The 24929-nt window shown below is 42.1% G+C and overlaps 2 protein-coding genes across 2 annotated transcripts; one reads left to right on the top strand and one right to left on the bottom strand.

Moving 5' to 3' along the window:
* Nucleotides 1-1871: 1871 nt before the first annotated feature.
* Nucleotides 1872-19709, bottom strand: arhgap1 (Rho GTPase activating protein 1). The gene is made up of 13 exons (XM_069675290.1): nucleotides 19623-19709; nucleotides 13825-14037; nucleotides 12789-12887; nucleotides 12596-12683; nucleotides 12241-12372; nucleotides 11686-11772; nucleotides 10249-10347; nucleotides 9853-9960; nucleotides 9662-9738; nucleotides 9483-9560; nucleotides 8768-8896; nucleotides 8553-8656; nucleotides 1872-8459 (listed from the first exon to the last, which is right to left on the bottom strand). Exons 2-13 carry the CDS (start codon nucleotides 13946-13948, stop codon nucleotides 8292-8294), a joined length of 1293 nt encoding a protein of 430 aa, XP_069531391.1. The 5' UTR covers nucleotides 13949-14037; nucleotides 19623-19709; the 3' UTR covers nucleotides 1872-8291.
* A 657-nt stretch (nucleotides 19710-20366) lies between these two features.
* arl6ip6 (ADP-ribosylation factor-like 6 interacting protein 6) lies at nucleotides 20367-22946 on the top strand. Its single transcript, XM_069675633.1, has 4 exons — nucleotides 20367-20773; nucleotides 21199-21252; nucleotides 21405-21537; nucleotides 22592-22946. The coding sequence occupies exons 1-4, from the start codon at nucleotides 20533-20535 to the stop codon at nucleotides 22683-22685; spliced, it is 522 nt and encodes a 173-aa protein (XP_069531734.1). The 5' UTR covers nucleotides 20367-20532; the 3' UTR covers nucleotides 22686-22946.
* Nucleotides 22947-24929: the final 1983 nt, after the last annotated feature.

Here is a 24929-nt window from a genome sequence, read left to right as displayed (position 1 = left end):
ACTGACTTAAGCAGCGGTTGACGAGCAACACTGGTGTTCTGCAAGGTTAATTTTCTGTTTTTGTCAATGGAGTCTGGTGTGTTTGCAGAGGGCGATGTAAAATCATCTTCCTCTGTAACAAAAAGGTCTATCTCTGTCGGGATCCTTTCTGTAATGTTGTCAGACACTTAGAAGAACAATCTGATGCTTTTCTTGAAACCTGAAACAGCCAATACATCCCTCTCTTCAAAGCCACCAGACTCCATTCACAAATACAGTGATTTAAGCTTGCAAACAGTTACAGGTACGCCGCTACCTTGATAAGTTTTTTTATTATTATTATTGTTGTATATTACACAAATATTGCGTTACATCCATCAATTACAAACAGCAAAGCCACACAACAACAAAAACAAACGAATCAGTCGAGGCTGTTAGACCAGCAGCTCCTGTGTTCTGTAAGGTAAAATTCCTGTTTTTGTCAATGGAGTCTGGTGGCTTTAATGAGAGCGACGTAACATCTGTTTCTGGTTAATAAAATCCTCTTCCTCTTTACCAAAAAAGGTCTAACCTTAAAGCTCACTTACTAAAGCAATTTCAAAACTTTTTGACCCCTATTAGTTTAAAATACTGGAACTCCCCTGTAAAGCAAAAATACATCCAAATCAAATGCATCCTCTTTTAAGTCCTACTTTTACATCCCAGTATTCCCACACATTCCTCCATATAAACATTTTGAGTCGTGTTGAATGATTACCTGCTTGTGTTTCCTTTAGGATCAGAAAGCCCCACTGGTGCTGCGTGTTCTCAGAGACCTGATTTATACACTGCTCAGCGTGACTGTGAGCAAACAGTGGAAAGTATCACTTCCAGCGTCCGCGGGTTGCAACATGTTGTGCTTCTTGTGGTTGAGTAAAAGGTTGCAAAAAGGTAAACAAGGAACTTTATTCCAGCAAATTTCCCAGAAGATGTCGAGATAATAATGTTTACTACTTGAGGGATCAAGGATCAGACATTTATCCATCTGGTGTGCATTAAAAACGACATCTAAAGGCTCTGCACACCTGCTGATTAGACTTAAATGGCTTAGTTATATACTTACACCGATCAGCCATAACATTATGACCACCTGCCTAATATTGTGTAGGTCCAAAACAGCCCTGACCCGTCGAGGCATGGACTCCACCAGACCTCTGAAGGTGTGCTGAGGTATCTGGCACCAAGACGTGAGCAGCAGATCCTGTAAGTTGCGAGGTGGGGCCTCCATGGATCGGACTTGTTTGTCCAGCGCATCCCACAGCTGCTCCATTGGATTGAGATCTGGGAAATCTGGAGGCCGAGTCAACACCTTGAACTTCCTCGAACCATTCCTGAACCATGTTTGCAGTGCGGCAGGACGCATCATCCTGCTGAAAGAGGCCACTGCTATTAGGGACTACTGTTTCCATGATGGGGTGCACTTGGTCTGCAACAATGTCCCTTATCAGAGTCGCTCACATCCTCACATTTTTCTCGTGTCAGTAAAACAACCGGACTCGTTCTGACGGGAAAACGGAGGAAACAAAATGTATGGATGAATGTCCGCTTAGGGCTTCCGTAATTCGCAGAAATGCAGAAGGTTAAACAAATATTTTTTTTAATTACGTTAGATGTTAAAAATCCTTTCATTCAGATTAAAGTGGAGCCGTGTGTCTGATTAAGCAGCTTCTCACTGTGAGTGCAGCAGGTGCGCTCAGGTCCGCAGGGGTGACATGAATATTCATAAACAGGTCGTGTTGCTTTAGAAGTTCAGGTAACAAGGTAAGAAGCAGTGTGTCTCCAGTAAGTCACAGACCTTACAAAGACAGCTGCGAATTTTATGTGGATAAAAATCTGTGAAAAAAGAGGAAACCTTTAATTCACCATTTGTTTATTATTCGCACACTTGATATTACAGTATATTTATATTACCATTATATCATACATATATAAGACCACAACATATCAAAAGTAAAGGATGAAAAATAACAGAGTTAAGAAAATAAGATCACTAAGTATCAATAAATCAGCATGGAGACGAATCATTTCTCCCACAGAGGAATGATGATGTCAACATGAGCACAGCTACAGTACAGAGATCCATAGATTAGACGGGGCTGTAATCGATCAGCAGAGTGAGAGGAATAAACAGGAAATGTACTTTAAAAAAAACAGCTGATTATAAAGCGGAGAGAATTTGGATGTGCACATTTTTAAAAACAAGGATGGTAAATGTGTATTTGGTTGACTGGATGTTGTAAAAAATCTGAGCATGTGACGTAAATAAAAACCAAACAGAAATCTTAAAGTGCCGAGGAGTTTAAGTGAGTGAAGTGCTGAGGGCTGGGACGCTGCTGGGGTTCAGATTCAAATATCAAAACTCATATTTTAATGAAGCGTTTATCCTCTTCAGTGGTGGGTGAGGTTATATTTCTCAAACCTGCGATCGTCCTTTACAGCTGAGCTGCGTTCAACAAGCCAAGTTTGGACGGGAGCTCCGTTTGCCCTTATGTTTTTTCCTGTTTTTGCCTTTAAAGGGGAATTCTGGTATTTCCAAACCTGGGTTGTGTTTTGAAATAGTTTGGGTCGAAATGACTTAAAGGTAGAAACATATTTGGAATGTCTCCAGTAGATGTGTTCATCCTGCAGCAGTGAAACAGGCTGTAATGATTGCAATGTCCACTTAAAGTTCTTGTTGTTTCCACTGACAGGCTCAGATTGTTATTCTAAGTGTGTGACAACCTCACAGAAAGGATCCCTACAGAGATAGACCTTTTTGTTACAGAGGAAGATGATTTTTTTGACCACAAACATCACTCTCTGCAAACACACCAGACTCCATTGAAAAAAACACTAATTTTACCTCCTGAACATGGGAGTTGCTGGTCTACTGCTGCCTCAACTAGTACATTTCTGTGTTTATTATTTTGTGTTTCACAAACAATATGTTGGGTACTAGCTAACCATTAAAACCACTGAAGTCACACAAAAACACAAACAAACGAACCAATCGAGGCGGCGGGGAACCAGCAACTCCTAAATCCTGCAAGTTAAATTTACTGTTTTTGTCGATGGAGTCTGGTGGGCTTTGAAGAGAGCAATGTAACGTCTGTTTGTGGTTAAAAAAATTATCTCACTCTTTAACAAAACGGTCTATCTCTGTAGGGATCCTTTCTGTAATGTTGTCCGACTCCAGGAACAGCTGTTACATCGCTAGCTTCAAATTCACCAGACTGTATTTACAAAAGCAGTAATTGTAGTTTGCACAACACAGGTGCTGCTGGTCTACCGCTGCCTGTTAGTTAGTTTGTGTGACCTTAGTTGTGTTTAAAATCCTTGATTCAGATGCAACAAAATATTTGTCTAACACAACGATGCAAAAAAAACAAACTAATCCAGGAAATCGGAGACCAGCAGCTGCTTTGTTCTGTGAGGTTAAATTACTGTTTTTATGAATGGAGTCTGGTGTGTTTGCAGAGAGCGATGTAACGTCTGTTTGTGGTTAAAAAAATCATCTTCCTCTGTAACAAAAAGGTCTATCTCTGTAGGGATCCTTTCTGTAATGTTGTCGCACACTTAGAATAACAATCTGAGCCTGTCAGTGGAAACAATAGGAACTTTTAGTGGGCGCACTTTGATCCATCGAGGATTACGTTGCAGCCATTACAGCAGAAACATCAACTGGAGCAATTCCAAAACTTGTTCTACCTTTAAGTGATTTCGTCCCCAACCTCTGTTAAAACAGAGGCCAGAAGTCCCTTTAACATGCTGTTTGAAGCTACATACAAACGCCAAAGCTGTGTTGAACGCACCTTGAGTTATTTAATCTATGGCAGAAAGGGCACACTGGCACTTTGATGGCTAATCACATGATCACTTGGGGGAAACAAATAAGGCACGAGCATGCACACACACACACACACAGACACACACACACACAATCACACATTTATATATACTGCTGTTGTTGTCAAAAGAAAAATTCAGCATCTCGAAGAAGTCAGCTTATTTTCGTTGTTTTTCAAATGAGGTTTTGAATGTGTTTTCGAGGGAATGGTTTTACAACTTTGGCAACCTAAAGACATTTATTTTCAAATATATTTCACTTTTACAAATAATAATGACACGTTTTCTACAGCAATAATATCTATACACACACACTCTCTCGCACAATCACACACTCGCACATGAACGCACACATCTCAACTGACAGGAGCCCTATTTTTTTAAACCCCAGCATTTAGACACATTCTGTCTATTTAAATGTGCTGGAACCAGCTGAGATTACACACAAACACACACCTACACACACTCATATATACACCAATAGCATGCCAATGACGGGGCATTAGCATGACTGAGAGTTACAACAGACAAACATCTGACGTTTTTTTTTTTGCTTTCAGCTTCAGTCGAACTAAAACTCTTTTAAATCTTTTGGTCTTTTTCAGTCACGAAGAATTAGAACTTGACAACACTAATATTCACCTACTGATAGTGTTTTGGCCATCAACAAAATAAAAGACAATTTATCCACTGCAGGAAAAAGACTCGACTGATCCGGGCCAGAAAAGTCGCTGTGACTTTATTCCCGCTCTACTTATTGTACACCAAACTAAATGCTTTGGATGACCTGAATTTACACACAGATGGCAGGAGATGAGAGAAAGTGGTTTAAATTAAGGCTGAGCAAAATAAAGCTTGAAGATGCAGCGCAAAGATCACCACAGAAATACTATTTGGCCTGGGAATTAACGAGGTGAAAGCTTGACAGAAAGACGGATCAATGAATGAAAAGAACAGTCGGACATGTTTGAAAATGTAGTGCTGCCCAGCCGTCCTGTATCCGATTACTGTACCACTGAATTCAACCACGGCTAACGGAAGAAGTGGCTAAAGTGATTCGAACTAGCCACAAAAAGTAACACAGTTTTGGCTAGCATAGTGCTTCTATTTTCCTGTCCTAGTGGGACTGTTTGCCTTAAAAGGTATAATAAGTAAGAAGGCCTTCTTTCTGTTGGACAGGTAGGTGCCTCAAACCGGTTAGGACGAGCTAACCGGCAGTTAGCATGCTAGCGCAAAGCTAAGGAGAGAGTGAGAGCGAGCTTCTGGTGACGAAGAGCCCAGGAGGAGGAGCCCAGTTTGAATGTGTTGTTGACAAAATCCTACTTATTATACCTTTAAGCATTTACACTCAAGTGTGCAGAGACACAAACACACTTAGTCTCACTGAATACGCCGTCTTGGCTGCCATCTTGGCTACCTAGCAGAAGCAGCAGACGTCATTGGCGTGGATTGCGGCGCAATATCCAACAGGGCGCACACATAAGTATGTAAAAGTAACAGTATGTTCTATTTTATGTATTTTAATGTTGGCGATAATAATCTGCCCGGCTGTAATCGACCAAGAAGAAGCGGTTTAATGTTCCAGTAAGTGCACAGCGGCCATGTTTGATTTGAGATAGCGCTACCCTTTCGTTCAGTGATCCTCTGCTGGCACTATCCTTTTAGAAAACATTGCGACATTTGGTGTTGAATGACTCCCTAAACCCAGAGAATAAAGTCTATTTGATTCTGTCAATAAAAGGCAGACAACAACATTTATTTTGGCAGATTAAAATGAGCCTGACTCTTTAAAACCAGCACAGCTTGTTCATGATTAACCTTCCCGGACAGATCAGAGGGTCTTGCACCACGTGGACGGGACAGACTGGACACATACGCCGTCAAACGACTTGGACAAACTCCATCCAGAATACAAGTAAGGATAAATTGAGCTCACGTCATGACAGTGTCAGAAAGGTCTAGTGTTGTTTTGTGTGTTTTCTCAGAAAAGCTAACAAGCAGTTCAGGCTGATTTAGGTGGAAAAATTATGTACAAACATTAAAAAATAAACGCGTCAAAAGAATAAAAGGCAATCAACCAGGCAACAGCTCGGCGCAGACCGGACTGAACTGAACCACCTTCAAGTCATCGAGCTGCATCCTAAAGACGACATAATGAATTAGGATTCTGTGTGAAAAACATTAAACAATATTCTACCTGTGCTTACATAGAAAAACTAACTTCATTACTTTTGTACTGAATGAATCAAGAAAAATGAAGCGGAGCTGCTGAGCTCGAACGCCCTGGAGGAGGCGACTTTTCCGACTTTATGATGCAATCAAACAGTTTCAAAACTGAGATTCATTAAAACATTTTATTGCAAGTAAAATAAATTTGTGATTAAAATGTCCAACACGGTTGCTTGTAGTTGAGCAGAATTTTGTGGGCGGGGCTTATAAGCTAAAAGATGTAAGACACGTCTCTATTGGCCGTTTTCTTTGGATTAACATCCATCCATCGTCTATACCGCTTATCCCGTTTCAGGGCCGCGGGGGAGCTGGAGCCTATCAGCTGTCATTGGGCGAGAGGCGGGGTTACACCTGATAACCTTTCACGCTCACATTCACACCTGCGAGCAATTCAGAGTCGAAGGCCGAACTGCCCTTAAAGTTGCCTCACCAAATGCAGCTCCTGTCTCCTAGCAACAGGTAGCTAGCCGGCTAACTAGCTATCACAGCTAACGTGAGGTAGCTTAACCTGTTCTTTTAAAGATAATTCAGTCAAAGCTGGTGTTCTCTGTAATGGATAGAAGCAATAATATTTGAAATTGGCGCCATAGCTGCGGAGAAAGTTGTACAAACAGCTTGTGGTTTCCCCCATTCTGCATTCCTACAACACCCAGCATGCATTGCGCCCCTCCCTCTGAAAGGGACGGCCAAGCGAGAGACGCTGGAGTGAAATACTACCTGCAGGCGACGGCTCAGAGCGGGACAGAATCTGAAACACGACGAGAATATACCGGTGGATCGTCTAAAAAATCTTCAGGTCTGCAGTCTACATTTCAAACCTGACGATTCTGAACGAGACATGACATCGGAGGCGATGGTGGCGGAGGTTGGAGAAGCTGATAGCGTCCTCAAAAGTCACATAATGGCATTAGCTCCCCATGATAGCACGATAGGACTGAGGTTGAAAATCGGCGAACTGGCCCTTTAACATTTGTATCGGAGCTATTTGATTGAGTTGAAATCAGAAACTTTTACATTTAAAGTGTATTCCTCGCCGTGCAAAAGTCCGCTATCTCGTTTGATCTGGCATGCAATAAATCTTAGGAGACGTTGTGCCGGGAAGAATGCACCTGAATACATCCTTTGAAGGATGCAGCCCACGAATTAGGACACAGCCAGAGACAGACAACCTTTCACGCTCACACCTACGGGCAATTTAGAGTCACCAATTAATCTATGAACGAGCATGTCTTTGGACTGTGGGAGGAAGCACCCGCGCATGCACGGGGAGAACAAACTCCACACAGAAAGGCCCACCACGTCTGAACCGGGGTTTGAACCAGGAACTTGCAGCCAAAACTTTGAGTATGATTGATATGAAAAAGTTCTACTTGCATTAAACACTTTTCGATCGCAGTTTTGCTTCTTTGTTTGATTGCATAAAGACGACAAAACTAACCTGACACCTGGGCGCTAATGAAGAACTGACTGTGTACTGCTGAAAATTAAACTTCACTGCATGGAGTCGTAAAAGCTGTTTATCCCGTACCATAAAAAACTGCTACTCTGAAGGGCTACAACGACAAAAATCACAGATATAATGCTAATAACACCTCGGAGGGAGCCGTTAAGAATCATACGAGGTTATTTTACAGTATTTTCCCTTAAAGTCTCATGTTTCATCAACATGCACAGCTGCGTTTGGAACCACACAGCTCTTCTTCTACTACTTTAATTACAGCATTTCTCTAAAGATTGTCAACGTTTGGTACCAAGTCCACCGCCTGTAAGTTAACCTGAGACGCTCATGGAGACGCGCGCTCTCCATCCTCTCCATCTCGTTAGTTTGGGATCATAATTGTAGCTTTATTCTAACTGTGCTGCTTCGTTATCTGCCGTTCTCTCTCTGAGCTGGAGGCCGTTTTTGTTTGTTTTTTGGCACTAAAACAGAAAACAGACAGACAACAGCACGTCACAGACACGCAGAGAAAGACTGGGGACGTCTAACTGCTCTTTACCTCCGCTGGAGATAAACAACAGACTGTGTGCAGCCTGACACACACTTAAATACAGGTAGAAACACATGCAGGTAACTTCTGAAGGGCTTGTCGGGTGTGATGGAGTTGTAGTACCCTGATGAAGCTTCTGATTGGTCGGGAGCACGGTTAGCTAAAGACTGAAGCTGTGGAGTAAGAGCGAAGGAGGGTGTAGGGCGCTTCTGACTTGAAGGGGGGCGGGGCTTAGTTAAAGACCAGATGCTGTTGGTCCAGCAGGGCTCTGGTGAAGTTGTTGATTGGCCCGATGGCGCTGAGTGACATGGCGTTGTCCCGCCCCCAGAGCAGGTTAGGACCAAACACCACGGCCAGGTTGCTGTTGGTCATTTTGTTCACTTCACTGTTGGCTGATACCTGAACACACACACACACAGGTAGAGGATTATTGGTGACAGACACACACACACACTCATATAAAGGATGTGGAGGTGTGTGTGTGAGCTTTACCTGTGCCAGGAAGGTGATGAGATACCGCAGTGACGTGTAGTTCTCCTCTGGCAGCGACTCCACCAGTGTCTTCATAACCGTCGCCTGGTTGTCATCGGGGACAGCTGGAGACATCAAACACACACACACACCGTCAGGAATGAGAGGTCATGGAGGAGAATCATGAAGCACTCCAGGAGTTAAAAACAAGAGTAGTGGTGAGGGTTTGAACGTACAGGCGAAGTTGACGATGTCGTTGTAGAGCTGGTAGGTGAGCAGAGGTTCAGGTAGCTCTCTCAGGAACGTCTTCAGAATCACAGCAGCCAAGTGGACGTCTTCAATCTCTCTGAAGTCCACTGGCGTACCTGCAAACACACACGCAATTAGAAAACAAACATCATCCAAAAAGTCTTTTTTTATTTTGACTTCATAAAGTACAAATCCTCATTTAATGCTAGCTTACTTATTTGTCATAAAACCGAGACACGTACTATCGAAAGCTCGATTAATCGAATATTGGTCCCCATCATGATTTAGTCCCCACGATTAAATTAACACGACTAGCGGTGATGCTGACGTTTAAAATGCTCCGCCCATACAAAACTCTGCTGCATATCAAATCAAGCGCTCCCTTAACTAACAGCCCCTCCCCCAGGGGGCGATGGAGAGGTTTGGGCTTCACTTTTGGGGGAGCTGGCGTGTCATGTGATGAGCTGGCATGTCGAGTGATGAGGCGGAGGGGAAGAACAAGCTGCTGCCCGTCCAAAAAGTAAAACTATGAGCGATGTGATGTCGGTTCTAACAAGCTTTCAATCAAGAGTTCACTGTGAGCTGCAGGAGCTGTCACATTTTAAAGAGCTAAGATGCTACATGATCAGTATGGTGATGCAGGGTCAGAGCTCGTCCTTGTTGCTCAGACGAGGTGAAACAGGCCTGTTGATGCTGCAGTACCTGAGTTGTATTTGAGCTGCACCTCCTTCACCAGAGTCACGTTGGCCGACCGTCTGAAGATCCCCTCGATGTCCAAACCTGACAAACACACACAACAAAGAACAACAAGCCGGAATGACAGTCAGAGCTCGTCAGCGCATTATGTTTGTGTTTCTTTAGAACCGTTAGAAAAGAGTTACCTTGCTCTGAGAGGAAGCCAATCGTGTCTCTCATCACCACAGGTACACAGTCATCATCTGCACTCCTCTGTCTGAGTCTGAAACACACACAGCACATTTAACAACCTCAGCCTCAGAGTTTCTAGAAGCACTAGTGAGAGTTTAATCTGTGAGAGAACAACACACAGAGCAGCAGAGAGTTAGATACTTACAAAGTGAGCGGCACCCCGAACACCTGGTTGGGGAGAGGAGGGCTGCGAGGAGGAGACATGGGCGGCTGAGCGGTCGGTTTCAGGGACGCTCTCAGCTTGTTGTCGTACCTGAAACAAACACAATGTTAGTTTAATAATCATCAATGACTTGTGGATAATACAAGCTAAATGTGTGCGCTCAATTGGCCTAAGAGAGAGGAAATGTAACTATATATCCGGGCTGATAAGTTATAGGATGATATAAGCCTTGACTTGTCCTGCAGAGGGCGCTCTAACTTCATTTTTTAAAAGGCTGCGACAAAGAAAAAGCAGGGAATGAGGCTGTAAAAGTGACAAATTCTTTGCTTCACTGCACCTGGTTATAAACAAAGGAAACAAAGGAGTCTGCCATCTTACTCTTTGACGCGGGCAGGAATGAGCAGCTGCTCGCACTTCACCACGTCCTCCAGCTCGCTCAGGTAGCTCACGTAGTTGATCTTCCTGCCGAACTTAAAACTGCAAAGAGAGAGAGAGAAATTAGCTTGAAATCATATGACTCTATCATGTTGTAATTTGCTGTATTTAGAATCTGCAAGCAGTTTTTGCCATTTCACTAGTTTAACTGGAGTTATAATAATAACCCAGATCGCTAACTTGATTTTCCTCTTTTTCCTCTGCTGATTTTAATAGAGACAAAATTTTTAGTACAAAATTTGGCAAAATTTGAAATGTCAAAACAATGTCTTGTCTTGTTTTGTCTTGCTCGCTGCTCTCAGGTTTCACGGGGATGAAAAATGTTTTGGATGAAAATTTAAATGTGAGAAATGCAACATCTGTTACATGCTGAGGTCACAGAGGCACACTGTATATCATTGTCTGGAAATTGACAGTAATCATTTACATTTGAATCAATTGTATTTAATTTCTCTGTGTGAGGATGGAACTTTTTGTGGGATTAAAATAACTATCTTGTTCAACCCCAAAAAAACTCCTTTAATGCTCATTTTAACTTATGATAATAATAATGTGATAATCTCATACCACTGTAACCCTTCTACGTATGAATCCTGCATCAGTTACCCCGTCAGAAATTAACCTGAAACCATTTTCCAGCGTTGTTGCAGTTCTCTAGTGCCGCCACTAGATGTCACTAGAGTCATAGTGATTCCTCATGTACAGTAGCGGAAATAAATTCCGTTCCTTAAATCAGCATCTCTCTCTACATGTCATGGCCGCCCCAATCCAGATCTGACCCATTGAAACCTCCTGAATGTGATCAAGAGGAAGATGAACCAACAGCACTGAGACGGACTGGAGAAGAGCATGCAGAGATGCATGAAAGCTGAGATTAAAAACCAGGTTATTCCACTAAATATTGATCTGTGAACTCTTCCTGAGTTAAACATTCTGTTGTTTCAACAAGAACTTGTTTTATCTGCATTATTCCAGCTGTGAAAAACATCTTTTGGTTTCTTAACCAGTCGACATTTAGTCGCAAATAAAAGACAATGTTTTGTTTGGAAGTAGGAGAAATGTTGCTCACAATAAAACTAAAGTTAATTTGACACAAACACAAACAGATGTCAAATATCGTGTCAAAGTGACACATGTATTCGCAAAACTGAACTCTACCTTGGAAACACTTAACAGCAGGGTCCATACAGCTATTTTAGAGTATAAATAAAGCACGTTCAAGGTAACATAACTAGAAATATCATCACATCTAAACTGCTACAGTCAGTGTTTCCTGAAGATCATGCAGAGAAATAAGAAGGCCGTCTCTTGCACAAACAAGGAATAACTTTCAGCTTGACGCAGAAAACAAAGCTCAGTAGTTGATGATAAAAGAACAACCTGATGATCGGTTTGAAGAGGATCAGCAGAGTCTTGATGAACATGGTGGGGTGGACGATATACAGAGCCTTGATGTTCTTCTTATACCTGGAAACACATGAAAACAACAGCTTCAGTACCGATGGAAAGTGAAAGATATCATGTGGCTCTACATGTTTTCTTTTCAGCTTATTCTTTTAGCAAAAATGCAGAATGACAGCAGATATTTCTGTGGGCTAAAACATCACAAGCACATCTAAATTTGTGCATTGGACGTCCTGTACGTGTGGGCTTTTCCTCCAACAAAAGAGACACAAATCAATCAGTCGCTCTTCTGTATTTGACGTTGTGAAAGGTTACATAACATCTTAAAATACACAGCAGTTGTTTTGTTATGCTAATGAAGAACTGAACACAAGCAGTGTGAACGGACGCTCTGACGCACAGGATTAATCAGCTCTGATAGAAGAGGACGAATACTAACCAGGCTGATGTGTGCACACCTGATAAACCTCCCACCTGTAGCGCGTGTACCCCTGTGTCTGCACATGCTCAGTGACGTTTTTTTGATCTTACTTTCTGTCGAACTCTCTGTAAGCTTCTCGTAGCCAGCCGAGGGACGGCTTGTTTTCGCTGGTCAGCCCGTGATGGAAGTAAATCAGAGTGTAGTCGCTCTCGACGTACTGGTCCAGAGTTCCTTTAAGATACCTGCAAAACAATTGGTCAACAGAGCTGTCAATCATGAGGCCACACCCCCTTTTATAGCATCAAATAACTAATTAAAATTAAATGTATTTTGATTTTTATAGTTTGACTCATGTCCCATCTGTTAATATGGAGGAGGCGGGCTTTATGAGCTGTACTGCAGCCGCTCAGCAGGGGGCGATAGAGAGGCTTCACTTTTAAGGAGCTGTCATGAAGCAGGCCTTACATGAGCAGTTTGTGGTGGTCCAGTTGGTGCTGTGGAGGCATCCTGCAGGCGTTAAACACGATCACCTTCCTGCCAAAGTTATCATCACCTGCAGACACACAGACAGACACAAATTTCATCTCAGATTCTACAAATTTCAGCCTGAATACCTAAAAGATAAAAGACACGAGAGGTTTGTGATTAAAGGACCGACCTGCCACTTCAATGATCTGATGCCTGGCGATGTCATAGAAGGGGTGGTCCCAGGGCAGGTGGGGGGAGCTGGCATCGAAGCGCTGGGAGAGGTCTGTCTCTGAAACACGCACACACGCACCAGACACAACACAATTACATGCTGAAACATACACAGAACAGGAACATTTTGCTATGAGCAAAGTTTGTTCCCGTACATCCGTCTTTGTGTTTGTACACATTAGTCTGAATCAAGTCAGCAGGTTCGCTTGTTCCTCTAAATGTCACTGAAAGGGAGCTTTATGGGTTGAGACCTGATTTGTGGTTGAAAGGGTAATTCTGTTATTTTAAACCCGATTTAACTTTTGTGGTTTAGATGACAAATTGGCTGCAACTTAATCCTGCCAAATATCAAAGTGCGTCCACTGACAGGCTCAGATTATTATTCTAAGTGTGTGACAACATCACAGAAAGGATCCCTACAGAGATAGACCTTTTTGTTACAGAGGAAGATGATTTTTTTAAACCAGAAACACACGTTACATCGCTCTCTGCAAACACACCAGACTCCATTCACAAAAACAGTGATTTAAGCTCACAGAGCACATGAGCTGCTGCTCTACTGCTGCCTCAATCTGATAGTTTATTTGCATTCATGTGTGACATTATTCTACTATTAAGGGTTATGTAGATCAAACACAACACAATAACACACATAAATGATACAGGCAGCAGCAGACCAGCAACGGTTTCTGGAAGGTAAAATTCCTGTTTTTATGAATGGAGTTTGGTGTGTTTGCAGAGAGCGATGTAACGTCTGTTTGTGGTTAAAAAAAATCATCTTCCTCTGCTTATGCATGTGATACCAAGGATTAAGTTGGCAGCAACAATCTACTGGAGCAGATCCAATATGGCACGGGTTAAAAAATAGTGTAGTTCCCCTTTAAAATGATTTCTCAGTCGTGTATTATGTCAGTAAAATAAGGTATAGGGGTAAAGGGGCCTCATAAGTCTACATACAATCATGTGATTTCCGTGTACCGTTAAATCTCTCTCACCTGACTTGCTGAGAGTCGACTCGTCTGCGGGCCACTGCTGGTCCTCTATCGTGGCCAGCTTCAGCTGTCCTATCTGGGCCGTCGCCGAGTCCTCGCCCAGATCCACCAGCAGCTCCGAAGACATCACGCACGCTGCGGAACGGTGCTACGCGCACCCACTGAACACGCACGCTGCAGAGCGATGTCTCAGACACACGCGCGCGGCTTCGAGTCCTAAAAGAGAGAGAGCGACACTTTAAGTTAGCTTCATTTTAACAACATACATTTACACCTGTACATATGTATTATTTTCATACTAAACAGCACACTGGGGATCCTCTGGAGGGCTGGAGGCTGGGAACAACACTAGAATAACACAGGAGAAATAAATGTGAGAGACGTGCAGGTGAAAACTTCCCACAGCAACATGTCGGCTGCAGAATTTGTAACATAAAGCATGTTCGAATTTGTCAGATAAAGTCAGACAAAGCTACAGATGAGCCTCCAGATGTGCAGTGCAACATTTGTGCAGTACTCCGTCCACTATTTGTGTCTGTGTTTCCGACTGTGCATGCTCGGTACAACCATCCTAATGAGGGATGATGCTACAGCCGCGTGTGCTGCGTCTCTCCTCTGCAGCTGATCCGACTGTAGTTTACACTCACACACACCCCCCGCGGCGGCTCCGCAACACATTGTACAACTCAGTGAGCTGAACGCATAAAGCTTCAAGTTAATGACTGCATGTCTCTTCCTCTTCTCACACATTAACTCTCTCTTCGTTTTCTACGCTCACACTTCCTCTTCTATCTCCCAACCCCCACTTATTTACCCTCACACACGCACACACACACACACAGAGAGAGCGCCTATGCTCTCTCTCTGCTGTGTGATGTTATGCTAGCTGACAGCATGTTGCTTTAAATAAATATTGCTTCTAACCAACAGAAACGGTCAGCCTACTAATGCTGACCAACCAAACACACACACACACAGAAAACAACACAGTCGGATGGTTTTTCAGTTACCGAGAAGCCATCAGGGAGGATTCTGGGTAGGATTTAGATGATGTTGGCTGTAACTGGTTCCCCTTTTATCTCTTTGTGAGTTCCTGAATGCAACGTGCTTACGAATCAGTTCAGCGAAAATGTTTCTATTTCTAAGAAAATATTATGAATGAATCTGCAGAAAGCTCTAAAAAGAGCAGCATCTCAGCATCTCCTGGTCTCCATCATGTGACCTTGGTGTGGGAAATTTGTCGTGTGATATCCCGTCTTCGCACATCAGCTCTCTGCAAACACCTGACCAAAAACCGCTCACAGCATCCCCCGGGACAAGGTCAAAGGTCATCGACCGGGAGTCAGTAAACAACAGGAGGAAGATGACACCAGAAGCCAACTTTTCTCCGCACGTCGAGTCACTTTACTTTAAAAAAGCACTAGGGATAGACCGATTAGCGCCCGGGCCGATTATCAGCGCCGATATTCGGCCTTTTGACGCATATCGGCCGATAACAGATCAATTTCAAACTGGGTTATTTTGGCTCTGATGCAGCCGCGCCTCTCTGTCTGCGGTCACTACTCTGTCTCCAGCATTGTCCCACCCACAGCGCTGATTGGTTACACGCAGAGCCATGGCACGGGTAACAGCCAATCAGCAGTGAAAGCTGTGCATGCAGAGCGCTCACACACACGGCGGAGAGGAGAAAAAGTTCATTTCTTTGCTAATTTTATTTAACTTTGTTTTATTTACTTAATAAAACTTCAGGAAGTTAGTTATTTAGTATTATTATTTATTATTATTTATATTCCCTGCACTTTTTGTTTGTTTGTTTAATAAACATATGCTTAAAGGCATTTAAACAAAGTTAAGTGTTGGAGTTTGTATTATTCAAAATTTTGACGCCAATATTTTCACTTTTACTGCAAATGAATATCGGCTCCAAATATCGGTTATCGGCCTCCTTGACTACTAATAATCGGTATCGGCCCCGAAAAAATATCGGTCTATCTCTAAAAAGCACATTTAAAATCAACAAAAGTTGACGTCAAATGCTTTAAAGTCGAGGCAGATGGGTTAGAAGCTACCTCCACACAGGTACAGGATAGAGAGAGAGGGCAAAACCAACGTTCAGTAGACCAACAACAGAATAACAAGCAGTAAGAGGATGTTTGAGGTAAGCTGAGGGTGGAACAAAAAAAAGATCGAGACGAAGTTAAATCTTTGACAAAAGCTGACTTAATGTGGGACAGAGCTGCGAGCCTGGTGGACGTTAGTTTCAGGAGTAAACAGGGACAAAGAGGCGACGCTGGGAGGAACACCAAAGTGGCCTGAGGGCAGCGACTCGAATCAGCAGGTCGGCGTTGATAGAAACTAAAACTACACCAAGCCTTTTATTTGCCAACATTTAAAAAGCCAAAAAAAGGCAAAATCTCGTCTTTCTTTGCGCTCCTTTCAGCGAGCAAACAATAACCACACCAGAGCCAGTTTTATGAGACAGACTCGCTATATCATTATCTCACTTCGTCTGACAAAACCAGTTTTAAAGACAGCAGCTGTTTGTTTCATCGCCGGCATCGACACCTAAAGTGGGAGGTCACAGACACTTACCTCCCCCAGCCCTCGCCACAGAGGCCGACATCATTTAGTAACAGCTTTGTTTGAGGGGACAGTTTTAGAAATCTAAGCACCAACTATTTTTGCTATTGATTAATCTGCTTATTATTTGGGGAGTTAATGGATTAATCTTTCAGTCTATAAAATGTCAGAGATACACACAAGATGATTCAGTTAGCTTTCATCCAACAATTCCAATATCTCCACTTTAACACCCACGTCCCAGCAGGGCAGCAAAACCTGTCTGCAGGTGACACTGTTTGTAGATCATGTTGCAGTATAACCCTGCACAAACACACACAGCTGCACAAGTAACAGTTTACAGAAGGATCCGGCGGCAGCAGCAGCAGCAGCAGCAGCACCCTGCCCCCTTCATCCCTCCTCTCTATCACATCTCTGCAGAGCTGCAGAGGAAAAGCAGCTTAGTCAAATCATCCCTCGGGGTGCAGGGAACTGGTTCCCAGGAAAAAAAAAAAAAAAAGGGGGAAGGAATACCACACTGCAGACGAAAACCACCAGCATCATTCTCCAGAGAGAGATAGACAAGCAGGAGCAATGCACTGCTGTTATCTTTCATCATGCCACTCTCTATATATGGTGCTGCTGCTTCAGGATGCAGCTAAATGTTCTGTTTCTTTCTCGTAAATGCCACTAAAATAGCAGAAAGATTAAACAGCTGTTTATCGGCCTTTGTTCTAGAGCTAGATCATGGCCTCTGCACAAAAGCGAGGTTGCAGTTTACATCAGTGCCTCCTGACAGGATGACAGCGTAGCCGTGGCAGAGAGAATGCATAACCCTCAAATCAAACAGAATAAGAACGCCTTAATTAAACAGGAGAGGTTGCAACGCATTCATTTAAAAGGAGGGACATGGGAGAGCGTCTCTCTCACCACAGCAGAGCAAACAGGAACAGAAGGGATGGCAGAGCGAGAAGAGATTGTCCACTTGTCGACTGCACATGGCGTTATTCTCTCCGATGGACAAAAACCCAGATTTAGTCAAATTCCCTACAGGCGTTTATGAGATGTCACGTCCACAGTGACCTTTAACCTTTGACCACCAAAATTGAGTCAGTTCTTTGAGTCCAAGAGGACGGTTATGCAAAATTTGAAGAATTTCCCTCCAGGTGTTCCTGAGGTATCACAAGACTGGGACATGGACAGAGGAGGGTTTTTCCAGGACATTACGATGTCACAGATGTTTACCTTTGACCTTTTGGATAAAAAATCAGTTCATCAGAAATGTCCGTGACATTGTGTCGCATTACGTAAATTCATTTTTGAGTCCCGGTCGAAAATGTCAAGAGAGATGTTCGGATTTTCCTTTGAGGCGTTCCTGAGATCTCACGTTAGCAAGAAGGTGACAGACGGACAAACAGAAGGACAGTTGTTTTTAACATCATGCCTCCAGACAACATTAACACAATGTCAGTATGCTCCATCTAAGACCTGTTGTAACTCCTGAACACCTGCAGCTTAATACAAAGCAGGCACAACACACTGACTAATGCGAGGTGGAACTAAAGCACTTTGACCATATTAAGCTTAAATCCTGGATTCTCCACGACCTTTCATGGCTCAAAACCCACAACACTCTTATAGCATCCGCTTTTTCTCCGCCATGGTCTGCATCATCAGCGAGTCCAAACAGAGTAAGTGGATTAGCGATTACAACTCTTACATAGTTCTTCGATCTTGCTGCTCTTTGCAACACAACCACACTCCTTGTTTCACTTAAATCGGTCCTGCTCGCTTCTCATGACTGTGCATTTAAAAGCAAACATTTAATGGAGATTATACAAACTCATTACTGTCATTTTAGACCACCAATTGAAGGGCTTATAAACAGCCTTTAAAACGTATAGGGGGGTCAAAAATGGACAAATTACTTAACTGAATCAACACAAAAATGTTGTGCATTATGTTTGATGTCGCAGATGAGAGGCACCGATTACAAGACTGCATGTCATGCACGATTTTAACGATATCTCTTTCCTTTTTGATGTGTAGAGGAAGTTTGCAGGCTGGTGCAACCCTGTAAGGCCTCGTCAATTTGTATGGTAGTATAAATGAACAACACAGCAGAAATGGTTCTGTATGATGTGTTGGAAGGGGATTTAATTTTTAATCCTTCATATAACCAGGGTACTTTTAAAAGTACTTTTTTACCATCACATCTGGAAGCTGCTCAGTACCACTATACTCTGATCTCTTACCCAGCGTCATCATCCAGTCACAAGCCTGCTGCTCTAACCTTAAGGTCACCACTGCCTTCCTGCTGTGAGATCCTTCTGATCACAATTCTATTGGAAGCATTGTATTGCAACTTTAATGGCTCTGGTGGAAAACATGGCGTCAATTACACTGAACACACACATTAAAGCTCATTGATGGATGCCTGGATCCATAAAGGTCAAACAATCACATGTCACACTAACATATAATTAAAGTTGGTTTCTGGCCAACAGCGCTGTCTCTTTTTGAATCACAATTTTTAATTTCAATGAAAGGATAGTGCCATTTCGATTATATTTCAGATAATTACGCAGCCCTAGATATAATCTATGCAGACATTCAAGTCGGCCTTCCTGATAAGGTTCAATTCCATAAAATTGTGTTTGAGATAACGTGCAAAAGGCAAGAAAGCAATGACACATTAAATTGGCAGGAGTTTGGCGCACCGCTCTCTCCAAACAGGATGAAGGAGCTAACAATGTAGCTATTGATATGTCCGCTGATAACAGCAACAAGTGAGCAGCAGCCAGGTAACTCACTTGTTTTTCATTTTAACCACAAACTCAGCTACAGAGAAACATTGAAGTTATCTTAGCTGTTTCTTTAGAATAGCCTAGCTAACAGGGCTAACTTAGCAACCTTAGCTGACAATTGTTACAAAGCTACAACACATTAGCAGACTGCATTAGCAAGATGTTATGGTACATTTAGCAATACGTCAGCATAATTATACATGACATTTTTTCCCCAACGGTTCCTATGATGTGTAGAAACGATTCGCTGAGAGAAAGAGTAAAGTTAGCTAAACTGTAGTTTAACAAATCAATGTAACCACAACAAATTAGCCCCGTGATATTGTAACGACTAAAACTACAAGACCACGACAGCTTCAAACAATAATTGTGCTTCCGATTTGATCATTTAGTTTCATTTGACAACACCAAAGTTACACAGAAATGTTTAATTACCGTGATTAGTTGCTTTAATATCAACCGAGGGGCTTTGTGGCGTCTGTAGTCACCGTAGTCTTGCAGTTGACAGCAGCGACAATCAGCGTCAACACCTCTTCCGGTTTATTATTTTCAAAGTAAGCGAATGCGTTTCTGTTTTATTTTAGTCTGTCAAAATAAAAGCATTTTTAAAATATGTACGCCCTCTAGTGGGCTTAAGGTGAGATTACAGTTGCAGTGTGTGAAGATGGGTAGTCTCTCTCCGGCTCCAACCTCACAACATGGTGTTTGGTGGTGATAATTTTTATAATTCATTAATAAATTAATACAAAATAATAATCTGTATTAAACATAAATAACACCTTTCAAAATAAAAATCTCAAAGTATTTCACAAGATAAAGAGGTAAACAAACAACGATGAAATATATTTTAAATGAAAGCTATACAACACTGAGGAAAATAGAGCTAATATAAGAATCTAAATAAAATATAACGTTATCAAATCATTGAAATAACCGGATATCATTTTTTTTAAAGGCCGTTCGATGGTAAACATATATCGATATGTGGACTGGTAATATTTATTTTGCATACACCCAACAAAACAAAAATCCTGACGAGTAAAGGTGGTTTTGTTGAAGTAGTAAATTGAAGTAAATGTTTAACACTCGCAGAATTTTAGTGGATAGAAAACGGTAGAAAATAGTAAAACTCCAAAGGACGGAAGAGCCCGAGGGACAATTTTGTGTGCGGAAGTGCGACTGGAAAACCGCAAAGGAGGAAAGTAGGCTGCTCCAGACCCTGATACAACTTTGAAACGACTCGTTTTAACTATGAAGTTAAAAACATGACTTTTAAGTAAGTCTGCAACAACACAAGTTGTCCCATGTTACGTAGACAAAAAGTAATACTTTAAAGTCCATCAGGATGCCGAGGAATGCGACGGACAGAGGAAGTTTCAGTCGCTCATATTCGTCCGAGGATTTCCAACATACAGACTCTTATCCTGTGAGACCCGGACCCGGTGGGAGTTTAGCGCCTGGACGGCCGGTCAGCACCCGGAGCAGCCCTAAACAGTGGTCCTTCACCGTGCTGTCAGTGCTGGGCTCCGCTGTAGCCGTGGCTGCTGTGGGCTTATTCTGCGCCCTCATCTACCCGATACTCAGAGGTAAGCTCGCGCACACGCACTATACTGTGGAGACTTGTGGTTTTTACTCTGAAGTTACCAAACTTCAGTTTTTTAAGTCTAAAAATATATCGTACATGTTCGTGCTTTGATGCAACTTCATTTGGTGTCTTCAGTTCAAGGAAAAATAATATACAGTAAGTTTCACAAACACATAAGATGATGCCCTGCAGTGTTCAAAAAGGCAGTAAAGGGGCTCCTAACTTAGATAAAGTACACTAAAGGGTGCCCTCAGGTGGCGAAAACATGATAAAATTATGTCAAGGATGCCCATCTAGTAGAGAAAGAAAGGGTGAATGGAGCCCTTTAAATGAAGAAGCATGAAAAGGGTGCACTGAAAAAGCAATTCCCTTTTTAGTTGTCTCTGTAAAAACACTTGATGCTGCTTTCCTTTGTGACGGTTTCAGAGCTGCGTGTAGAGAGAGTGAGAGGAGAGGATGGGACTGAACAGAGGATGTTAGGTAAGCAACAATATCTATCAATATCAGTGTATCTTTCTAATCTTTTTTTATGTGCAGTTTGGTCTCCTGAGCTTAAGTCCTGCCCTTCTACGTCTCAATACAGGAGGTCAATTTTAGACAATAATCTGGTGTGCAATGAATTCTGTGTGCAGGCTTCTGGAGCATCCTGGTGCTGTCACTATTTGCAGGATGCATCTGCTGTGTCTTGTCGTGCACCCTCACCTACCTGGACTCACACCAGCCTGGCAGGGAGTTCCCAACACTGCTGACAACGGCAAACATCAGGTAACATCAGGAGAGAAGGTCTAATCCATAGTTGGATGACATGACAGCTCCTTAAAGTGAAGCCAACCCCTCTCTGTCGCCCCCTGCTGCCTGGCTGCGGTATAGGTCATAAAGCCCGCCTCCTCCATGTTAACAGATGGGACATGAGTCAAACTATAAAATCAAAATACACGGCAAATACATTTTTCTCAAACATGGTTTCCGTCATTATAGTTAGTGTGATGGAGATTCTGAAGCTTGGTGAACCAAGAGATGAAGAAGAAGTGACAATACAATACGCTCAGAGCATCAGTGTAATGCCAAGTCAATTCTAACAGACCCTGCCCTTGAGCTCAGTATTTAACCATTTCGGACGATATGGTGTCTACGTACTATCTCCCCTAAAAGGTCATTTACTGGAGTTAACAGTCTAATCTTTGAAGTACTGAACAAGCAATCTTACCTACGGACAAATAACACGTGCAGCCTCGAAAGGCAGAGAGACGAGAATAAGTGTAGGGAGCCGAACTTTGGGCATGGAGCCACACAGTCCACAATAACAGATAACTCGAAGGCCTCTTCTTCTAACATACAGTGGGATTTACGACCGATGATGCCAGGGGTCACCCTGAACCTGTTGTGCACTTTCCCTTAAGGTCTGGCCTCTGAGTTTTCTGGGCCTCAGTAGATGCTTTAACACATCTCTTCTTAATCTATCGGGAGATCAGCACTAATTACCATATTAAGTAACGCGCAGTAACTCGGACAGGTCTGCACAACTGAAATAACACACACTCTTATCTCTTATTGTTTTCTTATCACGCTGATTTATGTCCAAGTGAGAAGTTTATGTTTAATTAGTTATTTGATGCTATAAAAGGGGGGTGTGGCCTAATGATTGACAGCTCTGCTGACAAATCAGGCTCGTGCAGCGTTGTGTTCCCGAGTAGCAGAGTAGAGGAGGAACTTTTGTAATAGTTATGCTGTGTTACATGTCGTAACAACCCCAAATTGAAAGCTACATTAAGAAACTGTAAGATAATTTTAAACCGTGTCTTCATGTGTTGTCTTACAGAGATGTATCAGCTCGTGGTTTCCACCTGGGTTACGCTGTTGCGGCCCTTAATGGCATCATGGCGATGCTGACCGTCGTCTGGAGCCTCACCTGACACACACACTGCAGAAACACCACCACTAGACATGTTTCATATATTTTCTTGTGTAGTTAGATTTTCCTAAATGTTTCTGAAAGAACCGGAGAAGTCTGGTATTTTATTAAAGGTTTTATTTGCTCTCCTGCCTTCAGGGGGGAAAAACAGATTATACGCAAAGCGCGAGGAAGGAGGTGGCTAACTGTTTGTGCTAACATCACCTGCAGCTATTTCATTAGAAAGAAACAAATGAACACGACAAAAGTAAATAAAACTTTGTCAGTGAGAATTATTTCTGCTTGAGTGAATCAGAATTATTTAAGACAACAACTCCCATGATCCCATGCTTCTTAACGACATCTTTTGTTGTTTTGATTGACAGATTGATTGACAGAGTGTGTCTAACAGTGTAAAGACATCTGATAAGTTCCCAATTATTTATCTTTTCAAAGAGACTTTATAATGGAGGTTTGGTCTGTATTTTGAGATACAAAACAGTTGATTTTGAACCATCTTTTCCACCAACAATTAGAACAATTTACACGTCTTCTTTTTTAAAATCTTTTTTGGTATCCAAACTTCTACACTACAAACAAAAAACTAAACTGGCTTATTATGTAGTAAAACTCTGATGTATTTAAGCCATGAGGTTTTAATTTAGAGGTACACTATCATTGTGGGCATCGAGTCAGAACGCATTATCAGCCAGGAAACTTCAGGTACTTTAAAGAAGGTTTATTCCTTCAAAATAAAGTTCAATAAAGGGGGAACGAAACACACACACACACACGGGAAGTATGAAATGATCTGAAAAACAATAAAATATTCACTTAATATTCAGTCTCTAAATATGGATAAATAAAGTTCTCAGGTTAAATTAATATAGATACGGAATCACCTTTACCAATGCTAAACCGCCGCCCCATGTGAAGGTAAAAGAGTGAGTGTAAGGGAGTTAACGTAGGTGGTAAAAGGTAACAAAGTCATGATCTTTACAGCTAAATTGATGTTATATTGTGCTGTTAGTGCTGCCAAACTGAGTGAGAGCACACAGCTGAAGGCTTCCTGTTCAGAATGAAGCTGCAGCTGCGGACGTGTTATCGGACAAACATGGATAATAAACAGAATTTACATGTATTATCCTGTTACAACCACCTACATACACGGAAGAATAAATTATAGGTGATGTTTTTTTTTATTTAAATACAAGATAAACAACACAAGCTCTGTTTACAGTCTTACTGTTTGCACGGCTACATTAAGATGCATTACTGTCTTCTGTAGACTCTTCAGTTCTGGTCAAAGTGACGATGAAGGTTTAATTTGCAGTCTGATGCACGTTTAGAGATCTCTGCCATCAAAGGGAAACATTCAAAGTGATAACTTTTAGGGCTTTTATTTTGAAATAACAGGATTTTTAACTAGAACAGATGGGATTGTTTTAATGCATTATGTACTGCATGTGTATTTAACTACAACAATATATAATAGTAGAATTCTGGAACCGGTTCTAACAGTTCGATAACATTATTCTGGTTTTAATCAGCGGTTGCGATGTCTGTGCATCTGTATATGTCACTTTTAAAACAACTTAGACGATACTTAAACTTAAAAACTATAAATGAAAGACTAAGGATGAAATGTATTCAATTACAAGAAAGCCTTTTAAGAGAAATGAGAATATTTGATTGAAAAAAGAAGAAACAGATGAAGCAAAAGAAGCCTTCTCTATGTAACGAGCTCAATAAGTTTCAGCAGGATTAAAACTGCATCAAAACTCTTTCTAATGTCAAGTACAGCTAAATGTTGCATCTGTATAAACTATAAAACTAATGCTTAAGTTAAACTTAATATAATAACTTCTATCTCATTAGTCCGACGCAGGGAGGTTAATCGTGGGTGATTCAGGAGCTGCAGGACTGGACAGCAGCCCGGTAACATGCCGGGCTGTATTTGTCTCAGAGGTGGTGTTCGGCTGTCGTCAGGGTACAACTACAAAACGTGGCGCCCACAGTCTGTTTCTTGACTACTTGTTAACATCACGTTTTTCCTGGACAGTGAAAGCACCACCTGGGTTTTCTGTAGTTCTGTAGACAAACTTCTGGCTCTAGAAAGGGCTTCGTTCGTTCGTGAGATTTGTAGCCATGTTAGATTCCCCTACTTGGAACGATGAGGGGAGCAGATATCTCCTGGCTGCAATCTGTATCCTCATCACTAGATGGCACTAAATCCTATACAATGGACTAAATAAATACATAAATC

Source organism: Semicossyphus pulcher, unplaced genomic scaffold (assembly GCF_022749685.1).
Source record: "Semicossyphus pulcher isolate SPU_LCO1_2020_fin unplaced genomic scaffold, fSemPul1.0.p SCAF_24, whole genome shotgun sequence".
Lineage (NCBI taxonomy): Eukaryota > Metazoa > Chordata > Actinopteri > Labriformes > Labridae > Semicossyphus > Semicossyphus pulcher.
The sequence above is the reverse complement of the archived record's forward strand: the minus strand, read 5'-3'. Positions and strand labels throughout refer to the sequence as shown.

Coding starts and splice junctions, on each gene's coding strand:
- arl6ip6 (XM_069675633.1), top strand. CDS start 20,533: ATGCCGAGGAATGCGACGGACAGAGGAAGTTTCAGTCGCTCATATTCG. Junction 20,774..21,198: donor CATCTACCCGATACTCAGAG/GTAAGCTCGCGC, acceptor TGACGGTTTCAG/AGCTGCGTGTAGAGAGAGTG. Junction 21,538..22,591: donor CTGACAACGGCAAACATCAG/GTAACATCAGGA, acceptor GTTGTCTTACAG/AGATGTATCAGCTCGTGGTT.
- arhgap1 (XM_069675290.1), bottom strand. CDS start 13,948: ATGTCTTCGGAGCTGCTGGTGGATCTGGGCGAGGACTCGGCGACGGCC. Junction 9,739..9,852: donor TTCGGGGTGCCGCTCACTTT/GTAAGTATCTAA, acceptor TGTGTGTTTCAG/ACTCAGACAGAGGAGTGCAG. Junction 8,460..8,552: donor TCATCACCTTCCTGGCACAG/GTAAAGCTCACA, acceptor GTGTGTGTTCAG/GTATCAGCCAACAGTGAAGT.